At 35.6% G+C, this 18,777-nt stretch overlaps 4 protein-coding genes across 4 annotated transcripts; 2 read left to right on the top strand and 2 right to left on the bottom strand.

Annotated features, from left to right (window-relative positions):
- Positions 1-4,666, top strand: LOC133790280 (probable magnesium transporter NIPA4). Its single transcript, XM_062227876.1, has 9 exons — positions 1-599; positions 1,241-1,297; positions 1,629-1,719; positions 1,800-1,960; positions 2,105-2,232; positions 2,334-2,471; positions 3,525-3,617; positions 3,953-4,058; positions 4,137-4,666. Exons 1-9 carry the CDS (start codon positions 431-433, stop codon positions 4,235-4,237), a joined length of 1,044 nt encoding a protein of 347 aa, XP_062083860.1. The 5' UTR covers positions 1-430; the 3' UTR covers positions 4,238-4,666.
- Positions 4,667-6,569: 1,903 nt separating this feature from the next.
- On the top strand, positions 6,570-11,698 carry LOC133790276 (ribosome biogenesis protein BOP1 homolog). The gene is made up of 18 exons (XM_062227873.1): positions 6,570-6,812; positions 7,182-7,271; positions 7,464-7,580; positions 7,711-7,865; positions 7,976-8,093; positions 8,179-8,280; positions 8,488-8,644; positions 8,749-8,857; positions 8,951-9,053; positions 9,208-9,358; positions 9,459-9,591; positions 9,693-9,799; positions 9,893-9,963; positions 10,077-10,137; positions 10,325-10,552; positions 10,682-10,766; positions 10,852-11,030; positions 11,331-11,698. The coding sequence occupies exons 1-18, from the start codon at positions 6,624-6,626 to the stop codon at positions 11,414-11,416; spliced, it is 2,241 nt and encodes a 746-aa protein (XP_062083857.1). The 5' UTR covers positions 6,570-6,623; the 3' UTR covers positions 11,417-11,698.
- A 758-nt stretch (positions 11,699-12,456) lies between these two features.
- Positions 12,457-15,010, bottom strand: LOC133790279 (nifU-like protein 2, chloroplastic). The gene is made up of 4 exons (XM_062227875.1): positions 14,776-15,010; positions 14,583-14,676; positions 13,471-13,781; positions 12,457-12,853 (listed from the first exon to the last, which is right to left on the bottom strand). The coding sequence occupies exons 1-4, from the start codon at positions 14,848-14,850 to the stop codon at positions 12,665-12,667; spliced, it is 669 nt and encodes a 222-aa protein (XP_062083859.1). The 5' UTR covers positions 14,851-15,010; the 3' UTR covers positions 12,457-12,664.
- A 2,408-nt stretch (positions 15,011-17,418) lies between these two features.
- On the bottom strand, positions 17,419-18,679 carry LOC133790277 (WEB family protein At3g51220). Its single transcript, XM_062227874.1, has one exon. It carries the CDS (start codon positions 18,266-18,268, stop codon positions 17,582-17,584), a length of 687 nt encoding a protein of 228 aa, XP_062083858.1. The 5' UTR covers positions 18,269-18,679; the 3' UTR covers positions 17,419-17,581.
- Positions 18,680-18,777: the final 98 nt, after the last annotated feature.

Raw genomic sequence — 18,777 nt, 5'->3', positions numbered from 1 at the left:
TTCGATTTTTTAGACCAAAGAGAAGAAAAAAACACACAAACACAATCTCTCTCTCTCTTCTTTCTGTCTCTACTTTCTCTCTCTTCTGATTCCGATCCAAGAAAGAAATCTCAACTCACAGCTGTAGACACCTATTTCAGGCGCCGACAAATTGCTTCAGTTTTCAGTTTTTTTCTCAATCTAAATCTGTGTCTCTCTTTATCTCTGATCCGAGTTTGTTCTGACTCGGCCGAGTTCGAACTGAGTTCAGCATTTTCTCTTTCTTTGAAGTTTCAGTCCAAGAATGGTTGTTGTGGCGGATGTGATTTTATGATAAGACTGTACTGACTCCATTGGTGGTGGTGGAGGAAGAGGAGAAAAGGCGGTCGCTTTAGGGTTTTTTTTTTGGTTCTCTTCTTTTCTTCTTCTTCTTCGTCGTTTGTGTTTGGGCATGGAGACCACTCAGAGTTCTAGCAGTTGGAGAGATGCATACAAGGGTATGTCCTCTGACAACATCAAGGGTTTGGTTCTTGCTCTTTCTTCCAGTTTCTTCATTGGTGCTAGCTTCATTGTTAAGAAAAAGGGTTTGAAGAAAGCTGGGGCTTCGGGTGTCAGAGCGGGTAATGTTAATTCACCACACGTTTTCCTTTGTTCTATCTATTTGTTCACATCCTGATTTGCAATTTTTGAGATTTAGATGAACCCCAAGTAAATTGGGGTTTTTATTTTTGCTTTTATGGGGTTTGCATTTGCTCTTCTTTTTCTTAATTTTGAGTATGAATTGGGTAATGTGTTAGACTGTCAAATGTGCTGAAGTAGTAGATTTGTGAAGCGAGGAATTGGGTTAGTTTATTATCAGCTGAATTTTGCTATAATTTCTTAGTTTTGGCCTAGATGGGTGATAGTGGGAAATGGGATTGGGAATTTGTGATAGTGGGAAATGGGATTTGGGCATTTGTTTTAGTGAATAAGATTTCAAATCTAATTCTGTGGCTGAACAGCTTATACAAGGACAGGGCCAATTGTGTAATCTTTGTGCTACTATGGTAACTTATGTCTAACTTAATTCTCTCATTAGTGATTAGATAGAGTGGTAACTTGTATTGGATCTGTTCTACTAGCTCTGCAGTTGTTGGTGCTTAAGTTCGATGCTAATTTGCCCTTTCTGATTATTTGTTATTAGATCATAGATTTGTTTTAACAGCTCTTTCAGAGGTCCATAAAATTGACCTTAAATTGATTACTTTGATATGCTTCACAGGTGTTGGAGGATATTCTTACTTATACGAGCCACTTTGGTGGGTGGGCATGATTACAAGTGAGTTCTATTTGCTCTCTTATGGATCGGTTCGTTAGTGTTTTCTTTATCTCTTCTGAACAGTTGAATCATAGAAATATTTTACACATCAGGCTTGATCAAGCGTTTTTCACTTAACTATTTATTATACTATCTATCTGTTTATCTATTATCTGGGCATTTTAGTTTTTATTTTTCTCCTTGTTTGTCCACTTGATATGTGTACTGTAACAAACTACATTTTGTCAAGCCTTTCAGCATGTTAACTATTTGAGCTGTTAAGTGTCTTGGTTTTGTCTGCTATGCTGGAAGAGAAAGAAATGTACACTCTGATGGGTTTCCATTTTGACAGTGATTGTTGGAGAAATCGCTAACTTTGCGGCTTATGCATTTGCACCAGCTATACTTGTTACTCCTCTTGGTGCCCTTAGCATAATTATTAGGTATGCTAAATACAAATTACACGTACCATAACATTGGTGAATTTACAGTATTTGAGTGATGATGATCATTTTATTTACAGTGCTGTACTTGCACATATTATTTTGCGGGAGAAACTTCATATATTTGGAATTCTCGGTTGTGCTCTATGTGTTGTGGGTTCTACGACAATTGTTTTACATGCTCCTCAAGAACGTGGAATTGATTCTGTGACAGAAGTTTGGGATCTTGCCATGGAGCCGGGTAACTATAGTCTTTTATCCTACTTAATGTATAGATTTTTAAGTTTCATTATGATGCAAAATTTTGGTCATGTATATTGTTGTTTCATTAGATGCTCCATCAACCAGTTTTGTTTTTGCTGATGATCTACCTTTGTTTTTGCAGCTTTTCTTTTTTATGCAGCCTTGGTCGTAACAGCTGTATTTATACTTATATTCCACTTCATCCCACTTTACGGCCAGACACACATTATGGTTTACATTGGAGTTTGTTCCCTTGTTGGTTCATTGTCGGTATGTCTCTTTATTTAGCAGTAACTGTTTATTTGTTTGCTTTGCTTTGCTCATCTCATCACTTCTCTAAGTGATTTTATATTAAAGCTATAATTTGACAGGTCATGAGTGTAAAAGCGCTAGGAATTGCTTTGAAGTTGACATTGTCAGGAACTAATCAGCTTATATATCCCCAAACATGGGCCTTCACTTTAGTTGTGGTTACTTGTGTTCTTACCCAAATGAATTATTTGAACAAGGTAATAATTTATTTATTTTTTGGGGGGTTCTTTATTTCCTTCGAACTAGACAGTGCATGCCTGAATTGCTTCGGGAATAAATCCATCTGATTGTTGTCTCACTTGTACGAGCTCATTTGTTATGGAGGTTAATGATTTTCATACTTCCAAATCCCAATAATGTTAAGGGAGATATTTCAATTTCAAGTATAATATATTGTTTCCTTTGATATCATGGGGAAGACTGTGGCAACACCCTAACCAGCAGTGCACAATCCCGACCATTCATTAGTATTATGGTCATGATCATGTACTATTGATGCACTACCGTAGTCTTTCGTGTGGGGGCTTCTTTATTTCCTTTGAACTAGTGCATGCCTGAATTGCTTTTGGAATAAATTCATCCGATTCTTGTCTTGTCTTATTTGTACGAGCTCGTCTACTAGGGTGGTTAATGATTTTCATACTTCCAATTCCGAATAATGTTAAAGGAGATATTTCAATTTCAAGTACCATATATTGTTTCCTTCGATATCATGGGAAAGATTGTGGTAGCACCCCTACCAGTAGTGCACGATCCTGATCATGTTCATGCACTATTGGTAGGGTTGTACTACCATAGTCTTTCGTGTGAGGGCTTCTTTCTTTTCTTCGAACTAGATAGTGCATGCCTGAATTGCTTCTGGAATAAATTCATCTGATTCTTGTCTTATTTGTACGAGCTCATCAGTTATGGTGGTGGTTAATGAAGTCTTTCATACTTCCAAATCCCAATAATGTTAAAAGAGAATTTTCAAGTATAATGCATTGTTTCCTTTGATATCATGGGGAAGACTGGAGTAGCACCCCTACCAGTAGTGCACAATTTTGACCATTCATTAGATTTAGTATAATGGTCATTCTCATGATCATGCACTATCGGTAAGGGTGCATTATCGTAGTCTTTCTTGTAATTGCATTCAAATATCTTGCCATTTTTTTTTAAAAAAAATTTCTGGGTTCTTTTCATACCATTGTTTATGTTATTGTTCTACAATGGTTTCCTAACATCTATCTTGTGGCTTTTAATTGCAGGCGCTTGATACTTTCAACACAGCTGTTGTTTCTCCCATATATTATACTATGTTCACATCACTAACTATTTTGGCTAGTATTATCATGTTTAAGGTATTTTCTGATGATTGCAGCAAAACCTTTTTCAATAGATCTATTGGTACTATTAGATAAGTTTTCTGCTGTTGAAACCTTGTGATACTTCCTATCGCTGTTCTCTACCTACCCTTCTGTTTAAGACTTCTAAACTAGGAGGTATTTAGGTACTAGTATATATTAAGATAATATTTGAGCTATAAAGTTGGAATTTTGGATCAAATAAGTGTAAATCATTTAGGATGTTAAGTGAGAGACTATAAAGTTTGAATTTCTCACTCCCTCACTTACAAATAGACATAAAAGACAGTTTTTGAAATGTCAAGACACTAATGGTTTCCATTGCCTTTCAGGATTGGGATAGGCAAAGTCCAACTCAAGTCATCACAGAAATGTGCGGGTTTGTGACGATCCTCTCCGGGACTTTTTTACTTCATAAAACAAAAGATATGGCTGATGGTACTTCCTCTCAATTCTCTTGAACTCTTTCTGACATTCTGAACCGTTGTTTGATAATGTTTTTATAACCGCGTGTAGGTTCAACATCGTCCACACGCATGCACAAATACTCAGAAGAGGACGGGTTTGGCGCAGAAGGGATACCTCTTAGACGGCAGGAATCCATGAGATCACCATAAATGTATCTTTGAAGGTGAGATTCTACCATGTCAAGAATGAAATTTGCATACTTGTGTGGGGGAAGAAGAAGTAGAGGGACCACCATTTCGGTGTTCATCTGTTATCGTATCTCGTCCCACTTATCCATCCTCGGCGTATCTTTAGAGAAGAAGATGGGTGAGATTTTTGGTGTTTCTATCTCCTTTACCTAATCCGATTTTCGGCTTCTACAGTTAGCTGGTTTCAGCTGCCATCTTTGTATACGGTTTCCCATCTTCTTCTTTGTTGTTCTTCTACAATGATTGATACTCGCCAATGTAATTTTGTGCACATTGGTTATACGTATATTGTACTGTAGCTGACAACTGCTACTTCAATGGATTCTTGTAAGAAAAATCTGAAACTTTGCCCTATTTGAGTTAGCAATTTCAAAATTTCTTTTTTTGACCTTTTTGAGTTCAAGTCAACCATATAATCTTAACTTGTGTAGCACTCCAAACATGTTTGTCTGTTTGTTGATAAATCTTCCATTTATATTGGTGGATTCTACATCAGAAACTATTCTTCTGAGGAAAATTAAGTCGTTTTGTAAGATTGGTATTTGGTCATGACAGTATTTAACTATTAATTTTTTTTTTAATATAACTAAATGGACTTCGATTACGTCATATGGAATACGAGTCAAATGTTTAGTTTTTAAAATAGATCAGTGTATTATTATTTTAAAAACATAGTTAAATTGGTTTATATTATATAATCCATACTAGAGGAGAATGGAATCATATCCGGTCATAACAAAACAAGACCAAGTCAGTACACATCAATTATTTATAAAATTTAATTTAATCTTAACTTAAAATAAAATTGAAAAAAAATGAATTCAGCAATGGGAAGAAAATCTAATGGGGTGGGGTCTACAAATCCCCTTTTATTTCCAACTATACACGATTTAATGTCAAACTAAATAAATGCATATTTTTTTTGTCAAAAAAAATTAAATGCAGAATTTTTTTTGAAAATGACTATTTTATTTGTTTTTTTTTTAAGATAAAGTAAATATCTATTAATAAGTCAATCAGACATAGTCCATTACAATAACATAATGTTCGTAGAGCAAAATCAACCAACATAGACATACCAAACCGTTTACAATAATCAATAAAAATAAAACTCTCACAGAAAGTTCAACTAAATGTCTAATTAGTCACTAGCAATCAAATTCCCAATGAGTGCAAAATAAACTAGGTTTCCTTTCTAAATTGGCATATGATAAATCAACTCCACCAATGACCATTAACTAATAATCTTCCAATAGAAAACATGAGATAACAACTCTATTATTCAAATTAGGAATAAGGAAAATAAAACAACAACCAATAATGTTCATAATCTCCGACACTAGATATCAGAATTCCACTTAACACAAGGCCAATAGAGATCGAGAAATCCCCCAAATCTGAATAGCCTATGAGAGAAAAATCGAGATCTCTAAAGAAATGATTTGCGCAGATTGAAGAACTACCAACCACCCAATAGGAATTAAAACCATCATCTCCTGCCATTATAACTACTAACCCCACTAATCTAGCAGGGTGGTAGTTGAAACTCACCATTATTTTAAAATTTAAACAAAACAAAGTTAACAAAACTAGGCAAAAAAAAAAAAAAAACAATAAAACTAAAATAAAAATCAACCACCAAACAAGTGTAGTTTCAGATCTACACCTCTCGTCCACCTCTATGGAATTATCCCAAACTGAATGCCTCGAACCCATAATCTGACCTTAACTGAATAGATCCTCCCAGTGATGGCAACACCCACATAAACTTAAAACTCTAGCATCGTCAACCTCTGGAAAGGAAAAATCTCGCCCACAACGAAACATAATAAGTAGAAGATCCGAAGCAGCCACCTTTCACGCTCAACCCCACAAACTCAATCTGTAGAGACATCATCTCAGCCAAGCATGATTAGACGTACAAGGGACGTCTGCACCTCTGACCGAGAATAGAAGATGAAGAAAAAATGAAACTCAAGAACCACTAATTGAGATTTTTTTTTTGGTGGGGTATTGTTATTAGTAGTTTGGTTAAATTCACTCAAAAAAAACTTTGTAATTTTCCTTAATAAATAAATAATAATAAAAGCTTTCTTATTAATTTAGAGAGCTAATCAGGTTCTCGAAGGGTATATTTGTAATATAATTAGCTGACATTGGACTTTAATGATTAACAGGCCCCTAGTTAAAGTCCGCAAGTGGGCCATGAACTCGTCTATTGGGCCTCAAAAGGCCTCATCGTCCATTGGTACCAAATCCTCAAAATAAACAAAATAAAATAAAAAAAGCCTCAAATTCATAAACCCTAAAACCCAAGCTGTTGCAGTGACGAGTAGTGTTGGTAAAAATGGTGAGGGCGGGCAAGGACACCAAGAAGAGCTCAATGGCGAATTCAGAGAACTCACTCAAGCAGAAGCGCAAAATGGCCAAGGAGGTCGAAGACGATACCAAGAACACGAAGACTGAGCAAGAACAACCAACTGTCTCTCATTCCGATTCCGACACCGACTCCGACTTTGACTCTGATTATGATGCCGTACGTAGTAATTACATGCTCTGACTATAACTCTGATTGTATATTATGCATATGCTCCGAGTTCAATCAAGTTCTGTGTGATTATATATATATATATATATTTGTGTTATGCTCATGCTCTGAGTTGAAACGGGTTCTGTTTGAGCTGATTTTGCTTTCATTTTAGATGTTATTATTCATTTTCTGGGATTATCTCATGTAGATTATGGCTTGTAGAAATTCAGTTTAGTTGTTTTGATTTGTTCTTGTAAACATTCTGTTTGTAGTTTTGGGCAATTTTCACCATGTCATTTAGAAGTTGGAATCAGTGACCTCCTGTTATGTTTATACTTATGCAATGTGAACATTTTTTTTCGATCTTTGTAATAGAATTCCTTGGAAGATAATGACTCAGAGTCAGAGGAGTATGGATCATTGAGGGACTCAGAAAGTGGAGAAAGTGATTTTTCCGAAGATCAGGTATCTAGAATACGTCTTACTTTGATTTTCTTCAGGTTTACTGCTTAGATAAGATGATATGAAGAGATGTTCAGTAAAACGGTGGGAAGCATATTGTTCATTACCCCAACTTCTACTCACCCTTTTCATTAGCACCATGGTGTTGGTACTTAGCTGCACCTGCATTTTAACATTTAAGTTTAATTACGATAGGACAACATCAACACCAGCAATGGCGATGGTTTGGCTGATGATCATAGTCATGAGAACCGAAGTGATAGCTCTGATGCTCATCCAGGAGTTGAAGAGAGTGATTCTTCTGAAGATGAGGTTGTGTGTTATGTTGCTTATGAAAATATGTACCTTTCTTGTTTTTTAACACCTAATGCTTTGCTTTTAGTTACTTTTTTTGGCTGAATTTATTCAACCGCTACATCTTCTTTTGTTTACATCAAAGTAGGTTGCTCCTCGAAATACAATTGGAGATGTGCCCTTGGTGTGGTATCGGGATGAAAAACATATTGGTTATGACATTTCTGGGAAAAAGATAAAAAAGAAAGAAAAAGAAGATAAATTACAGTCTTTCCTTGCGAGTGCAGATGATTCCAAAAATTGGTGAGTTTTACATCGTTGGGATACATGTGCTCTACTATTTATGTGCTAAATATGTTTTCTTGCTGTTATGTTGCCTCACCTTTGCTTGGTGCATTTTTACTATATTGCAGGCGCAAAATTTATGATGAGTATAATGATGAGGTTGTAGAACTCAAAAAGAAAGAGACCAAACTTATTAGTAGATTGCTTGAAGGAAAGGCACCAGATGCTGACTTTGATCCATATGCGGTATGTTTATATTTAGCTGTCCATTTTATTGGTCAATTGTTTGTAAGATTCTTTTCACATACAGTTATCTGTGTTTCAAATGCAGCCTTATGTTGACTGGTTCAAATGGGATGGTGCGAAACATCCCCTTTCAAATGCACCTGAACCCAAGAGACGCTTCACTCGTTCAAAGAGCGAAGATAAAATGGTATGCTATTGTCAACTTTACTGTTTCTATATAGAAGTTGGTAAATTTTTTAGTATTTTCTTTTATCTCTAATGTAATGAATGAAATTTATGTTATGTTTTCATTCTGAACTTTCATTTCACCTGCTGGTTGCTGAGATAGAACAATAGAAAGAATTTGAAACATGAGATTAATTATTCAGGCTTTGCACTTTTCCTGTATCTATAGGTTGTTCGCTATCGTCGGGCTATTCGTAAGGGGTTGATTAAATTTGACGAGCCTAAAGAAGAACCATCTGTCTACCTCTTGTGGGGAGATGAATCCAACTCTAACGAAAAGTCTGGGCATTTAGCTTATATTCCTGCGCCGAAGCCGAAATTGCCAGGTACAACTGATCACCTGTTTTCTGGAATGAAAATCAACATAGGAGTTAGCCCTTTTTTCATAGTTTTCTTTATTAAATTTTTGTTAAAATTTCCCTCCTTTCAGGTCATGAAGAGTCATACAATCCCTCTAAAGAATATATCCCTACACAAGAAGAGATTAATGCTTATCAGTTAATGTTTGAGGAAGACCGACCTAAATTTATACCTAAAAGGTAAGATTCATAGTTTCTTAGATGTTTATCTAGTGCTCACTGCTGCTTCAGTATTAGTCCAGCTTATGATGTCCTACTTATCAATTTTGTTAGTTTTACATCGATGAGAAACATCCCTGCATATGAGAATGCTGTCAAGGAGTCTTTCGAACGATGCTTGGATCTTTACTTGTGCCCCAGAGTGCGGAAGAAAAGAGTAAGTGACAAATGAAATTTTAAAAAACTTTTCCCGGTCCACATTTAGTTTCAATTTAATGGTTTCTGCCAAGTATTTGAATTTCTTGTTCTGCTTCTATATATATGTATATATGGTTGCTGATACTATTCTATTTTTCTTGTTACTGTTCCAGATAAATATTGATCCCGAATCTCTGAAACCCAAGCTACCAAGTCGGAAAGATCTTAGGCCGTACCCTACATCATGCTATCTTGAGTATAGAGGTCATACAGATGCAGTTTTGTCTATTTCAGTTGACCCTTCAGGGCAATGGATTGCTTCAGGTGCTGACTTTATTCTTGTTTAGTGTTCATTGATTGATCGAATAATTATTCTTTTAGCCAGGACATTCAAAGGTTCTAATGACCCTTGTTGTCTACACAGGTTCATTGGATGGAACGGCGCGTGTTTGGGAGATTGAGAGTGGTAGATGTCTTAAAGTCTGGAGTTTTGATGAAGCCGTGAAATGCGTCTCATGGAATCCTGTGCGGGAGCTTTCTATACTGGCTGCCTCTACGTAAGGCCTTATTGTACTGTTAGGTTTTGCATCTTTAAGTAAATTAACATTTAAATTTGTATGATTATAGTTGCACAAGTATAAATTATTAATATTTTCAGGGGAGCCGATGTATATATTTTGAACACTGATCTAGGAAATGGAGAAGAACAGGAAAGAATAAGGGAGCTTCTCCTGGTCAAGACACCCACACCATCAGATGACTCTGGTAAGTTAGATAGTATTAGTAGTATTGTTATTCTAAAATAAAATTGTTGGCATCAGGCTTTTGAACCCTTTTTTATTTATCCTTTTGGCATAGACAACACTGTGTCCATTGCAAGCTGGCATCAAGATGACAAACATCATGGAATCAGATTGAAACATTTTAAGGTATTTTTATTAATTGCCCTTTGAATTTTTCAAGTGGTTAAGAAAAGTGCATACTTGATGGGAGTGCTTCCTACAGAGAAGTTTTAACTCCTTGCTTTGATGTGTGCTTGTAGACTGTCTCTTCAATAGAATGGCATCGCAAAGGAGACTACCTTTCGGCAGTAATGCCAGCAGATATCCTTTTCCAGTATTTGTCTAGTTTTTTCAACATCTACAATATTTGGTTGTTTCTTTTCATAACTAATCGGGCTCGCTATGCAAGCTTGGGGTGGGGGATTTTGATTCTTGGTTGGGGTGATCATGCCTTTATATTATATTTAATCTTTGCCATGGGTTGAAGTTTCCTTGACTTGTTTTTCACGCGAATCAAGGGCTATTGTCATTCACCAGATTTCTAAGAAAATAACTCAAAGAATTCCATTCAAGTTACACGGGCTTCCAGTCACTTCAGTTTTCCACCCCACCCGTTCGATTTTCTTCATTGCAACAAAAAAGAATGTTCGTGTTTACGAGTTAGTTAAGCAAAAGCTCGTTAAAAAGCTTGAGACTGGACTCCGTGAAATTTCCAGCATTGCAATTCATCCAGCTGGTAGCCTTTGATGCTTCATTTGCTTATTTGTTTTTTTTATTTACTTTTTTTTGCCATATTCTGTTTTTTTGGCAAAGACGTTGTGAGTTATCCTCTTAATTGTATGAGTTTACATGTACTTTCTCACAGGTGACAATGTAATTGTGGGGAGCAGAGAAGGAAAGCTGTGTTGGTTTGACATGGATCTTTCATCTCAACCTTACAAAACTCTGAAGTACGATGCCACTTATTTAAATTGTCCTTGCCATACTTTTATGGGATATAATTCTCTAATGTGGTTTCGACATTTTTTTGTGCAGGTGCCATCCCAAAGACATAACGGGTGTGGCCTTCCATCGTTCATACCCCTTATTTGCATCGTGCTCTGATGACTGTACCGCTTATGTTTTCCATGGCACGGTTTATTCAGATCTTAATCAGAATCCTCTGATTGTTCCGCTGGAAATTCTTAGAGGACATAAAACCTCAAATGGTAGAGGTGAGAAAGTACAAAAATCTCCTACATTTTCTATAAAAGCTCGATGAACGAAACTTAAAATAACTGCGTTCCATTTTTTCATTAAGATGTTGCAGACTTGCACTTAATACATACACCCAAGACATCTTTGTTCTCATAAGATCTTTGAGTCTCTTCAGGACACTATTTTAGTAGGACTAGGTGGAGAGTCTAGTTTAAAAAAAAGATTTACATGATAAACATTGATATTCATTCATACACCATATTGAAGCTGAAGAACAATTTCATCCAACTCTCTTTCTTTCTCTCTCTGTATTTCAGGTGTGATGGACTGTAAGTTCCATCCAAGGCAGCCATGGTTGTTCACCGCCGGTGCTGATTCATTGATTAAACTGTACTGTCATTAAGAATATGATGGATTGAACACCCTAATATAGTCACTCCAAACCCTAATATAGTGTCACTCCAGAAGCAAGGTGGAAACGATCGGTTGGGATTCCATGACCGGAGAGAGAGCCGGCGACCAAATTTTGTCCTATTTGTTGTTTTTTATTGTTTGGTGGAGGGAGTCCGTCATTGATTATTACTACTGGCATCAGTGATTATGGTCAAATGTAATTCATCATTGTACTCTATATCTTGTTTTTCTTCTTCAAAATTTATAAAAGGAATGAAAGGGTTGAAACTTCTTTCCTTTTCCAATGCCTTGATATAATTGATTCACCAAGCAAAACACTAATCGTATTTAGTTTTTTTGGGTCAATTTTGAAAGCTAATAAACTACTTAAAAGTGATTTTCATTGACTGCTCAAATGTAGACTGTTTCTGATAGCCTCTGCCTTTGTAAGAGCTACAAAAATCTCCTAAAATAACTTTCGATAAATTTTCTTAAATTCCCTACTAATGCCCAAGCCCCAGAACTGGAGTACAAGTACATCTCTTTTTAATAATTATTTTGCAAAAAATTCTACTTGGCCAAATTGAGAAAATATACCATAAAGGGAGGATATATAACAAGGAACGATTTGACAATGGTGGCTTCAGTTCCATCTTTGGTATACTGTATTTTTGCAAAGTATAATCTTGGTACCCTGTGTTTACAACTAATGCTTATTTGGTACCTTGTATTTTGAAATCGTACATATTTGATACCCTGCATTTTATTTGATACTCTGTATTTTCAAATTGTACATATTTAGTACTCTAAACTCAAATTTAATTAATAAAATTTTACAAATTTAATCAAATTACTCTCAATCATAAGAACTACAAATTATATATACTGCTGACATTTTATTCATATTTACAAAATTTTATCAATTTGGATGTCAAATATCTATGTTTTCAAAATACGAGCTACCATATGAACATTATTGAAAACAGAGAGTACCAGAACGATTGTTTGCAAAAACAAAAGGTAACAAATGAGTAAATTTTAGAAAATTAATTGGAGAGTTTTGAAAAGTGAAAAACTTGTATAAAAGGCCCCATACTTAAAATTTCCTCAAGTAACATCACTGCATCTGTAGTTTACAATACTATACACTGACTGAGTAAACATCATTGCCAAGGGCTTACAGAGCTTATACACACTCTTTTATCTAAAGAACCGTTGGACAAAAAATTTGAAACAATTATAAAATGAGCCAATTCCTTTAGAGAAGCTGAACTGCAGCGATTGCTGGAATTTTTTCCCTCAATTTCTGTGTAACAGCAACCCTTACTGTCATCACACCTGCCGCCGGTCCTGTAATCCGAATTTTTACTATTGGCTCCTCTATTGTCACAAGCTCAAGAGATCCCCCAGCTTCTCCAACAAGGTAAGGCCTTATTTCTTCAAGTACCTGAAATAGATGGTGATCATTTATTAGATTGGCCATCTCACATCATGTAAAGGGAAGTTTTGAATAATAGAACTTCATTCCATTAGGGGAGGTGAGTAACAAAATAAGAACCACAAATTTGAGAGGGAGACAATGATTTTCCTATGAAATTTATGTAAATATAGTTCATGATAACATCCAGAACCAGAACCAGAACAACAGTTCGACTTGGTTAACTTATCAGAAATTTTTTCAGTTGTATTCCTGATATGATCAATCTAGCTCATATGTGCAGAGCAGTGGCACGGAAAATACAGGTCTAGTCAAGCCAAAAAGGAATGGGAATTTTTACTGCTTCAATGATACCAAACTTCTAACAATCATACTCGACCATGACTACGAAGCCATGAGAGAACCATAGCACTTAGTCAAGCCTCGTAGTACAGGTGACCTCGTCAACATCGATTTGGTAAGAATCCCATGATAGAAATATTGACAGCGGAACTTTTTAATTCAGAAACTACCCAAGTTCTACCTCTATGACAATTCTAGGCACACGTGGTTACCAAGATGTGGTACTACTACCTCTTACTTATAAGTGCATGGCAGGAAGTTACTACTAGATATTGAGAAATTACCTTCTCTATATTTTCTTCATTCAACTCCAAGCCTGTTTCTTCATCTGCAATTGGTTCCACTGCAACTATTTCAGGGATTTTTTCCATTAAACGACGCTCAATGCCCATTTTCATTGTCATAACAGCACTTGGACAAGAGCCACAAGCTCCCTGTAGCTTCAACCGTACCACATTTCCATCAATTTCATGCAATGCTACATTCCCACCATCTGCAATTAGATATGGTCGAACTTCATCCAATACAGTTTCGACGTTCTCTGCAGTTAGTGGTAATTCCACTGCTGAATCTGGAGTAGCAACAGCCTTTACAACTGTACATTTATGAGAAAATATTAGAGATACAACAAATAGATAAACTAGGCTACTTAACCACCGATACACTAAATTCGCTTATTTATTTATTTTTATTGAAAACTAGGCTACCCCATTAACCCAATAATATTTGGAGACCAATAAACTATAGCAATTACTAATTAAGTACCCAGGAGAGACTCAAACCGTAGACCTTCTGGGAGCGAACCACCAATTGAGCCACCCTCTTAGGTCTAAATTCACTAATTTTTAGCGCTCATGTGCACAAGATTGTGAAATATACTTCTAAACTTGCTCCCAATCTTCCATTTTCTCAAATTTAAGAATCTTCTCTGTAACTATTGAGACTACAAGGTTTATAGGAGATAGGTTGAGCTTAAATTATCTACTAACCAAGAATGATGAATGTTTTAGCAAAAATCTCCAAATTAGCAAAATTATGCCAGAAATCTTAAGTTCGACCTCATAACTATTCAAAATCTAGAACTTTACTAGTAAAATAGAAATTAATTCAAAATATATGTAGCTCATAAAAGATAACAAATAATCAATTTTCCAAACTACCCATAAAAAAAATAAAAATCTCCAGCTAGGAAAGGAATAAGAAAAACCCCTTACCCTAAGAAATATGATCCAAATCAAATTCTTAGAATTTAGTCTTTGGTATTGAATAAAACAAGTTTTTTTTTTACAGCAAAATAAGAAAACAAAGTCTTTTCATTTCATTCAATTCAATGAAAAAAATCAACAAACTAATCAATATTTCAATCCAAAATACAACTTTTAAAGAAAAAACTAACCTAACCCTTTTGAAGCTGAAGGCAACCGAATCCTAACAAGGCTACACGAGCCTCTGCTAAACGAAACATGGGGGCCTCTGAACGAGCTCCAACTCTGCCAAACACGTCCAATATCATAAACTAGTCTACACTTACAGAAACGCAACGAAGAAAAAATCTTCAGAGATAGATAGAAAGAGAAATTATTTCCAACCTTGGAGACCGATGGCTGAATGGGTTGTTGGGCTGTGCAGTACGGCAGTGGTGGATTCAGCACCACGGCTTGCATCTCGAACTGATTAATTTTATGACACAAAAATAATAATAACAAAAAAATTAACCTTTCTTTCTGATTTTCTCAGGAACCAAACAAAACGAACGACGGCTGGGCTTAGATGAGCTGAGAGAGAAAGATCAGCGAAAACGAATACGAACTCTCTCGCTCTGTCTTTATTTATTTATTTTGGACCTTACACTTGGCCTAATGACATTGTTGGACCCTGTGCTACGGTGGTTTATGCCATTTGGTCCCTATTCTATTATTTTTTTGCATTTAAGCCACCTAATTTTTATTGTATAAGCAATATTGTCCAAATTAATAAGAAAATAGCAAAAATATCCTCACCAATACTTTAAGCAAGGGAAATTTGAGTTTTTATGCTAAATGTGGTACCATAATTAAGGTGTCCAATACCACATGAGGTGTCGCCTCATGATTGGTTAACGATACCTCATATTGAATTACACCAATAGCAGTATGTCACATACTTGTGGTGTTGGGCACCAGTAGTACTTCTTAGCAATTCTCAATTAAAAAAATCCCAAATTTTGTCCACACATCACAAATACATGCTATTCTTTTCTAGGTTTCCTAAACTACCCCTCACATTTTTTCCCTCTCCTACCCTCACGACTTCTCTCTCTCAAACTCTCTCACTCTCTTGAGTCCGTGCAAAATTCCGACCAAAGCTTCTATCTCTAGCCACGTTGTTTCCAAACAACGTTAATAATCGTCCCAAAGATTGAAGTGGACACAAGTTTACCCATGGCACCATCAATTTATTGGATTTTGGAGGACAAAATCAATGGGTACTACATAGGATGCTAATATTATGATAATAGTGTTATTTTTTTAACATCCTCATTTGTCATATTTCGAACAGATGTATTGCTATATTTGTGTTTTTTTTTTTCACCAATATAGAATTTTATGTAATTTTTAGCTTTTTTTTTTTTTGCAAAAGAGTTATGATGTACCTCGATATGCCTCAATGTGCCTTGATGACATTTTTAGGATTAAGCAAAAAGAAGGCCCTCAATGGTCCTTGATGGTCCTCATCGGACCTCGATGGCCTTTTATATATTGTTTCATTTTTCTACATGAATAAACCTTACTACACCTCGATGGACGGTCTTTTAGTTTTTAACACATGTATACACCTCGATAATACTCGATAGTCATCGAGGTCCAACAAGATAGATCTCGATAGTCATCGAGGTCTAGCGATGTATATTCATGTTAAAAAGTGAAATAAAATACAAAAGAATATCGAAGTCCATTGAGTTGTAATAAAGTTTAATGAGGTTTATTCATGTAAAAAAATAAAACAATATACAAAAGGCCATTGAGGTCCATCAATGTCCACGGAGGACCATTGAGGGCCTTCTTCTTGCTTACCCCCAATAACACCATTGAGGCATAGTGAGACATATTGAGGCCCATCGAAGTACATCGTAATGAGTTGATTACTTGGGCTTGTTTTTATTTATGGGAGGGTGAGTCCCTATGTGATTACCCTTGTCCTCAAATATCTCTTTTTCATATCCAAAAAATAATTAGTGTTGTTAAATTATATTGTGTGGGCTATATCAATAAGAGTGTTGCTATTTGGCACCTTAAGGTGTCTAACACTATATGAGGTGTCGCCTTATGATTGGTTAGCGATACCCCATAATTCTTATTAAATTCAAATAAGTGGGACCCGATATTAAATTGCACCAATAGCGATATGCCAGCTACTTGTGGTGTTGGGCACCAGTAGTGCCCCTTAGCAATTCTCTATCAATAATGATAAGATACTTTCATACGGTGTTGAACACTACTGTTCCTTAACATTTCTCATATATAATAAATGACTTGAATTGTACGAAGAAACAAGTCACTAGCCTCTTTTGTGCCAAGGGGATCATCCATGCCATATATATTAAAAATAAGGACATGAATGATGTCTTTCTTTGTAGTTATCCTATTCATTCTTCTCTTAATCTTTAACTCTATATTCCATTAGGGAATCATTGCCTCAAAAAATTATTCCCGAAAAAAAAAATATTGTTGTTAGTTGATATTTTAAGGTGTCCAACACTATATAATGCGACTTATATGATTGATTAGCATTAGAGATGAGCAAAAAATCCAAAAAACCGAAACCGACGGAATCGAAAACGATCGTACAAACTGAAACCGATCGAATATGGTTAGGTTCTAAATTTGTGTTTAGGTTTTCAAATCATAAAGTTAAAATCGTTAAGTTAACAAATTAAATGACTTAATTTCATATTAAAAAAAAGCTAAAAAAATGGATACCAATATTTTATATTTTCTTACTTAAATTTCCTTAAAAAATAAATAAAAAAAATCAAATTCGGTTTGGGCGGTTTTAACCGATCGAACTGCAGTCTAAATCGGTTGATTTTTTTTTGGTATTGTAAGTAGGTCGGTCGGTTCGCCAAAACCGACTAATGCTCATCCCTAATTAGCAGTCCTAATTAGCAGTACGTGTGAAATTTGATATTAAATTATCCTAATAATATTATGCCACATTTTGATAGTGTTGAAAAAAAAAAAGGTTAACTCACATGAATAAAGAATCAATATCATACATAATAAACAAGATTTACACAAGTACATATATAGTACATGAAGTTTGAAAGGAAAAAGATCACAAAACAACAAAATATATATAAAAAATAAATCCAAAACCAATTCACCAAAATAATTTCATATATATATATATAATGTATTAATATTTTTTCCTGGAAAATAAATCTCCGACGAGAGGAACAATAGGCTTCTTCTTGTTCGTACTTTTCCTCATCATCGTCATCCTCTGACCTCTTCTTCTCCCATATTCCTTCTGATCACGATCGTGCCCTAGACTTAGTATCTGAGCCAAAGTAGTGTTCTTCTCCATTCTCCTCACCAACTCCCTCCTTATCATCTCTTCCTCCTCCTCCCTCGTTCCCGCCGCACCCGCTTTCGCCGCCGCCGCCTCCGCCGCCGCCATCTTCGCCATGTTCTTGTGGAGCTCGGCGTTCAGCGATGCCACCGCCACCTCCGTCTCCTCCTCTCTCTCCTTCAACACCTTTAGCTCCGCCTTCGTCGCCGCCAGCTCGCTCTCCAATCTCTTCACCGCCTCCATAACAAGACGATTGCGATCGTCGTAATTATTACTCATCGTGTTTCGATCGAGAAATGGAGAAGAATCAGGCGAGTTCGTTAAGCTTCTTTTAACATCTTCTTCTCCTTCTTGGGGAGAAAGGTAGTTGTTGTTGGAGAAATTTGGGGAAGGAGCGGCGGAGGAATATATTTCGCCGGCGAGAATGCGTTCACCGAAGATGGCGACGGCTTCTTTGACGGAGCGGAAGGGACGGGAGGTGTCGACGGTGGAGTTGTGGTCAGCTGGTTTGGTGATTAGGGTTTCTTCCATAATGGTATGTATATGATATATATTATATATCTTCAAAATGAGCTTTATATAGCTATTTATATAGCTAGAGTATATGATATATACGATGATATGATATATGGATATGGATATGGATATGATATATATTTGAATTATTGGCTTAGCTTTTACTTCAAAATTGTGTTTGGTTTGGTTATTGTGAGTTATGAGAGACTGTTGTTTCAAGCCTAAGACAGGTTCATAAATTAGGGTGACAACTTAGCTAACTACTACTACTTCATTATACATATATATATATTTATGACATTTATTTCTCTATATATAATATCTATATCATCATCAATCAACATCATATAACATATATGCATGTTATATATATATATTTGTGATATGATTCATCTTCACTTTATGTGTGTTGCGATTTTTGTACTTTACTTTGTTCCCTTTAATTAAACAATAACAACGTATATAATATGTTTTTTTTTAATTAATTAATAATAATTGATTATTTGATAAGTCTTTTGGAGAAA

The sequence above is a fragment of the Humulus lupulus genome, chromosome 7 (genome assembly GCF_963169125.1).
Source record: "Humulus lupulus chromosome 7, drHumLupu1.1, whole genome shotgun sequence".
Classification (NCBI taxonomy): Eukaryota; Viridiplantae; Streptophyta; class Magnoliopsida; order Rosales; family Cannabaceae; genus Humulus; species Humulus lupulus.
Note: the sequence above shows the minus strand (reverse complement) of the source record. Positions and strands in the feature narration are given on the sequence as shown.

Coding starts and splice junctions, on each gene's coding strand:
- LOC133790276 (XM_062227873.1), top strand. CDS start 6,624: ATGGTGAGGGCGGGCAAGGACACCAAGAAGAGCTCAATGGCGAATTCA. Junction 9,359..9,458: donor AGGGCAATGGATTGCTTCAG/GTGCTGACTTTA, acceptor TTGTCTACACAG/GTTCATTGGATGGAACGGCG. Junction 9,592..9,692: donor TCTATACTGGCTGCCTCTAC/GTAAGGCCTTAT, acceptor TAATATTTTCAG/GGGAGCCGATGTATATATTT.
- LOC133790280 (XM_062227876.1), top strand. CDS start 431: ATGGAGACCACTCAGAGTTCTAGCAGTTGGAGAGATGCATACAAGGGT. Junction 2,233..2,333: donor CCCTTGTTGGTTCATTGTCG/GTATGTCTCTTT, acceptor ATAATTTGACAG/GTCATGAGTGTAAAAGCGCT. Junction 3,618..3,952: donor CTAGTATTATCATGTTTAAG/GTATTTTCTGAT, acceptor ATTGCCTTTCAG/GATTGGGATAGGCAAAGTCC.
- LOC133790277 (XM_062227874.1), bottom strand. CDS start 18,268: ATGGAAGAAACCCTAATCACCAAACCAGCTGACCACAACTCCACCGTC.
- LOC133790279 (XM_062227875.1), bottom strand. CDS start 14,850: ATGCAAGCCGTGGTGCTGAATCCACCACTGCCGTACTGCACAGCCCAA. Junction 14,677..14,775: donor TTCAGCCATCGGTCTCCAAG/GTTGGAAATAAT, acceptor CGTGTTTGGCAG/AGTTGGAGCTCGTTCAGAGG. Junction 13,782..14,582: donor TTCAGCTTCAAAAGGGTTAG/GTTAGTTTTTTC, acceptor ATAAATGTACAG/TTGTAAAGGCTGTTGCTACT.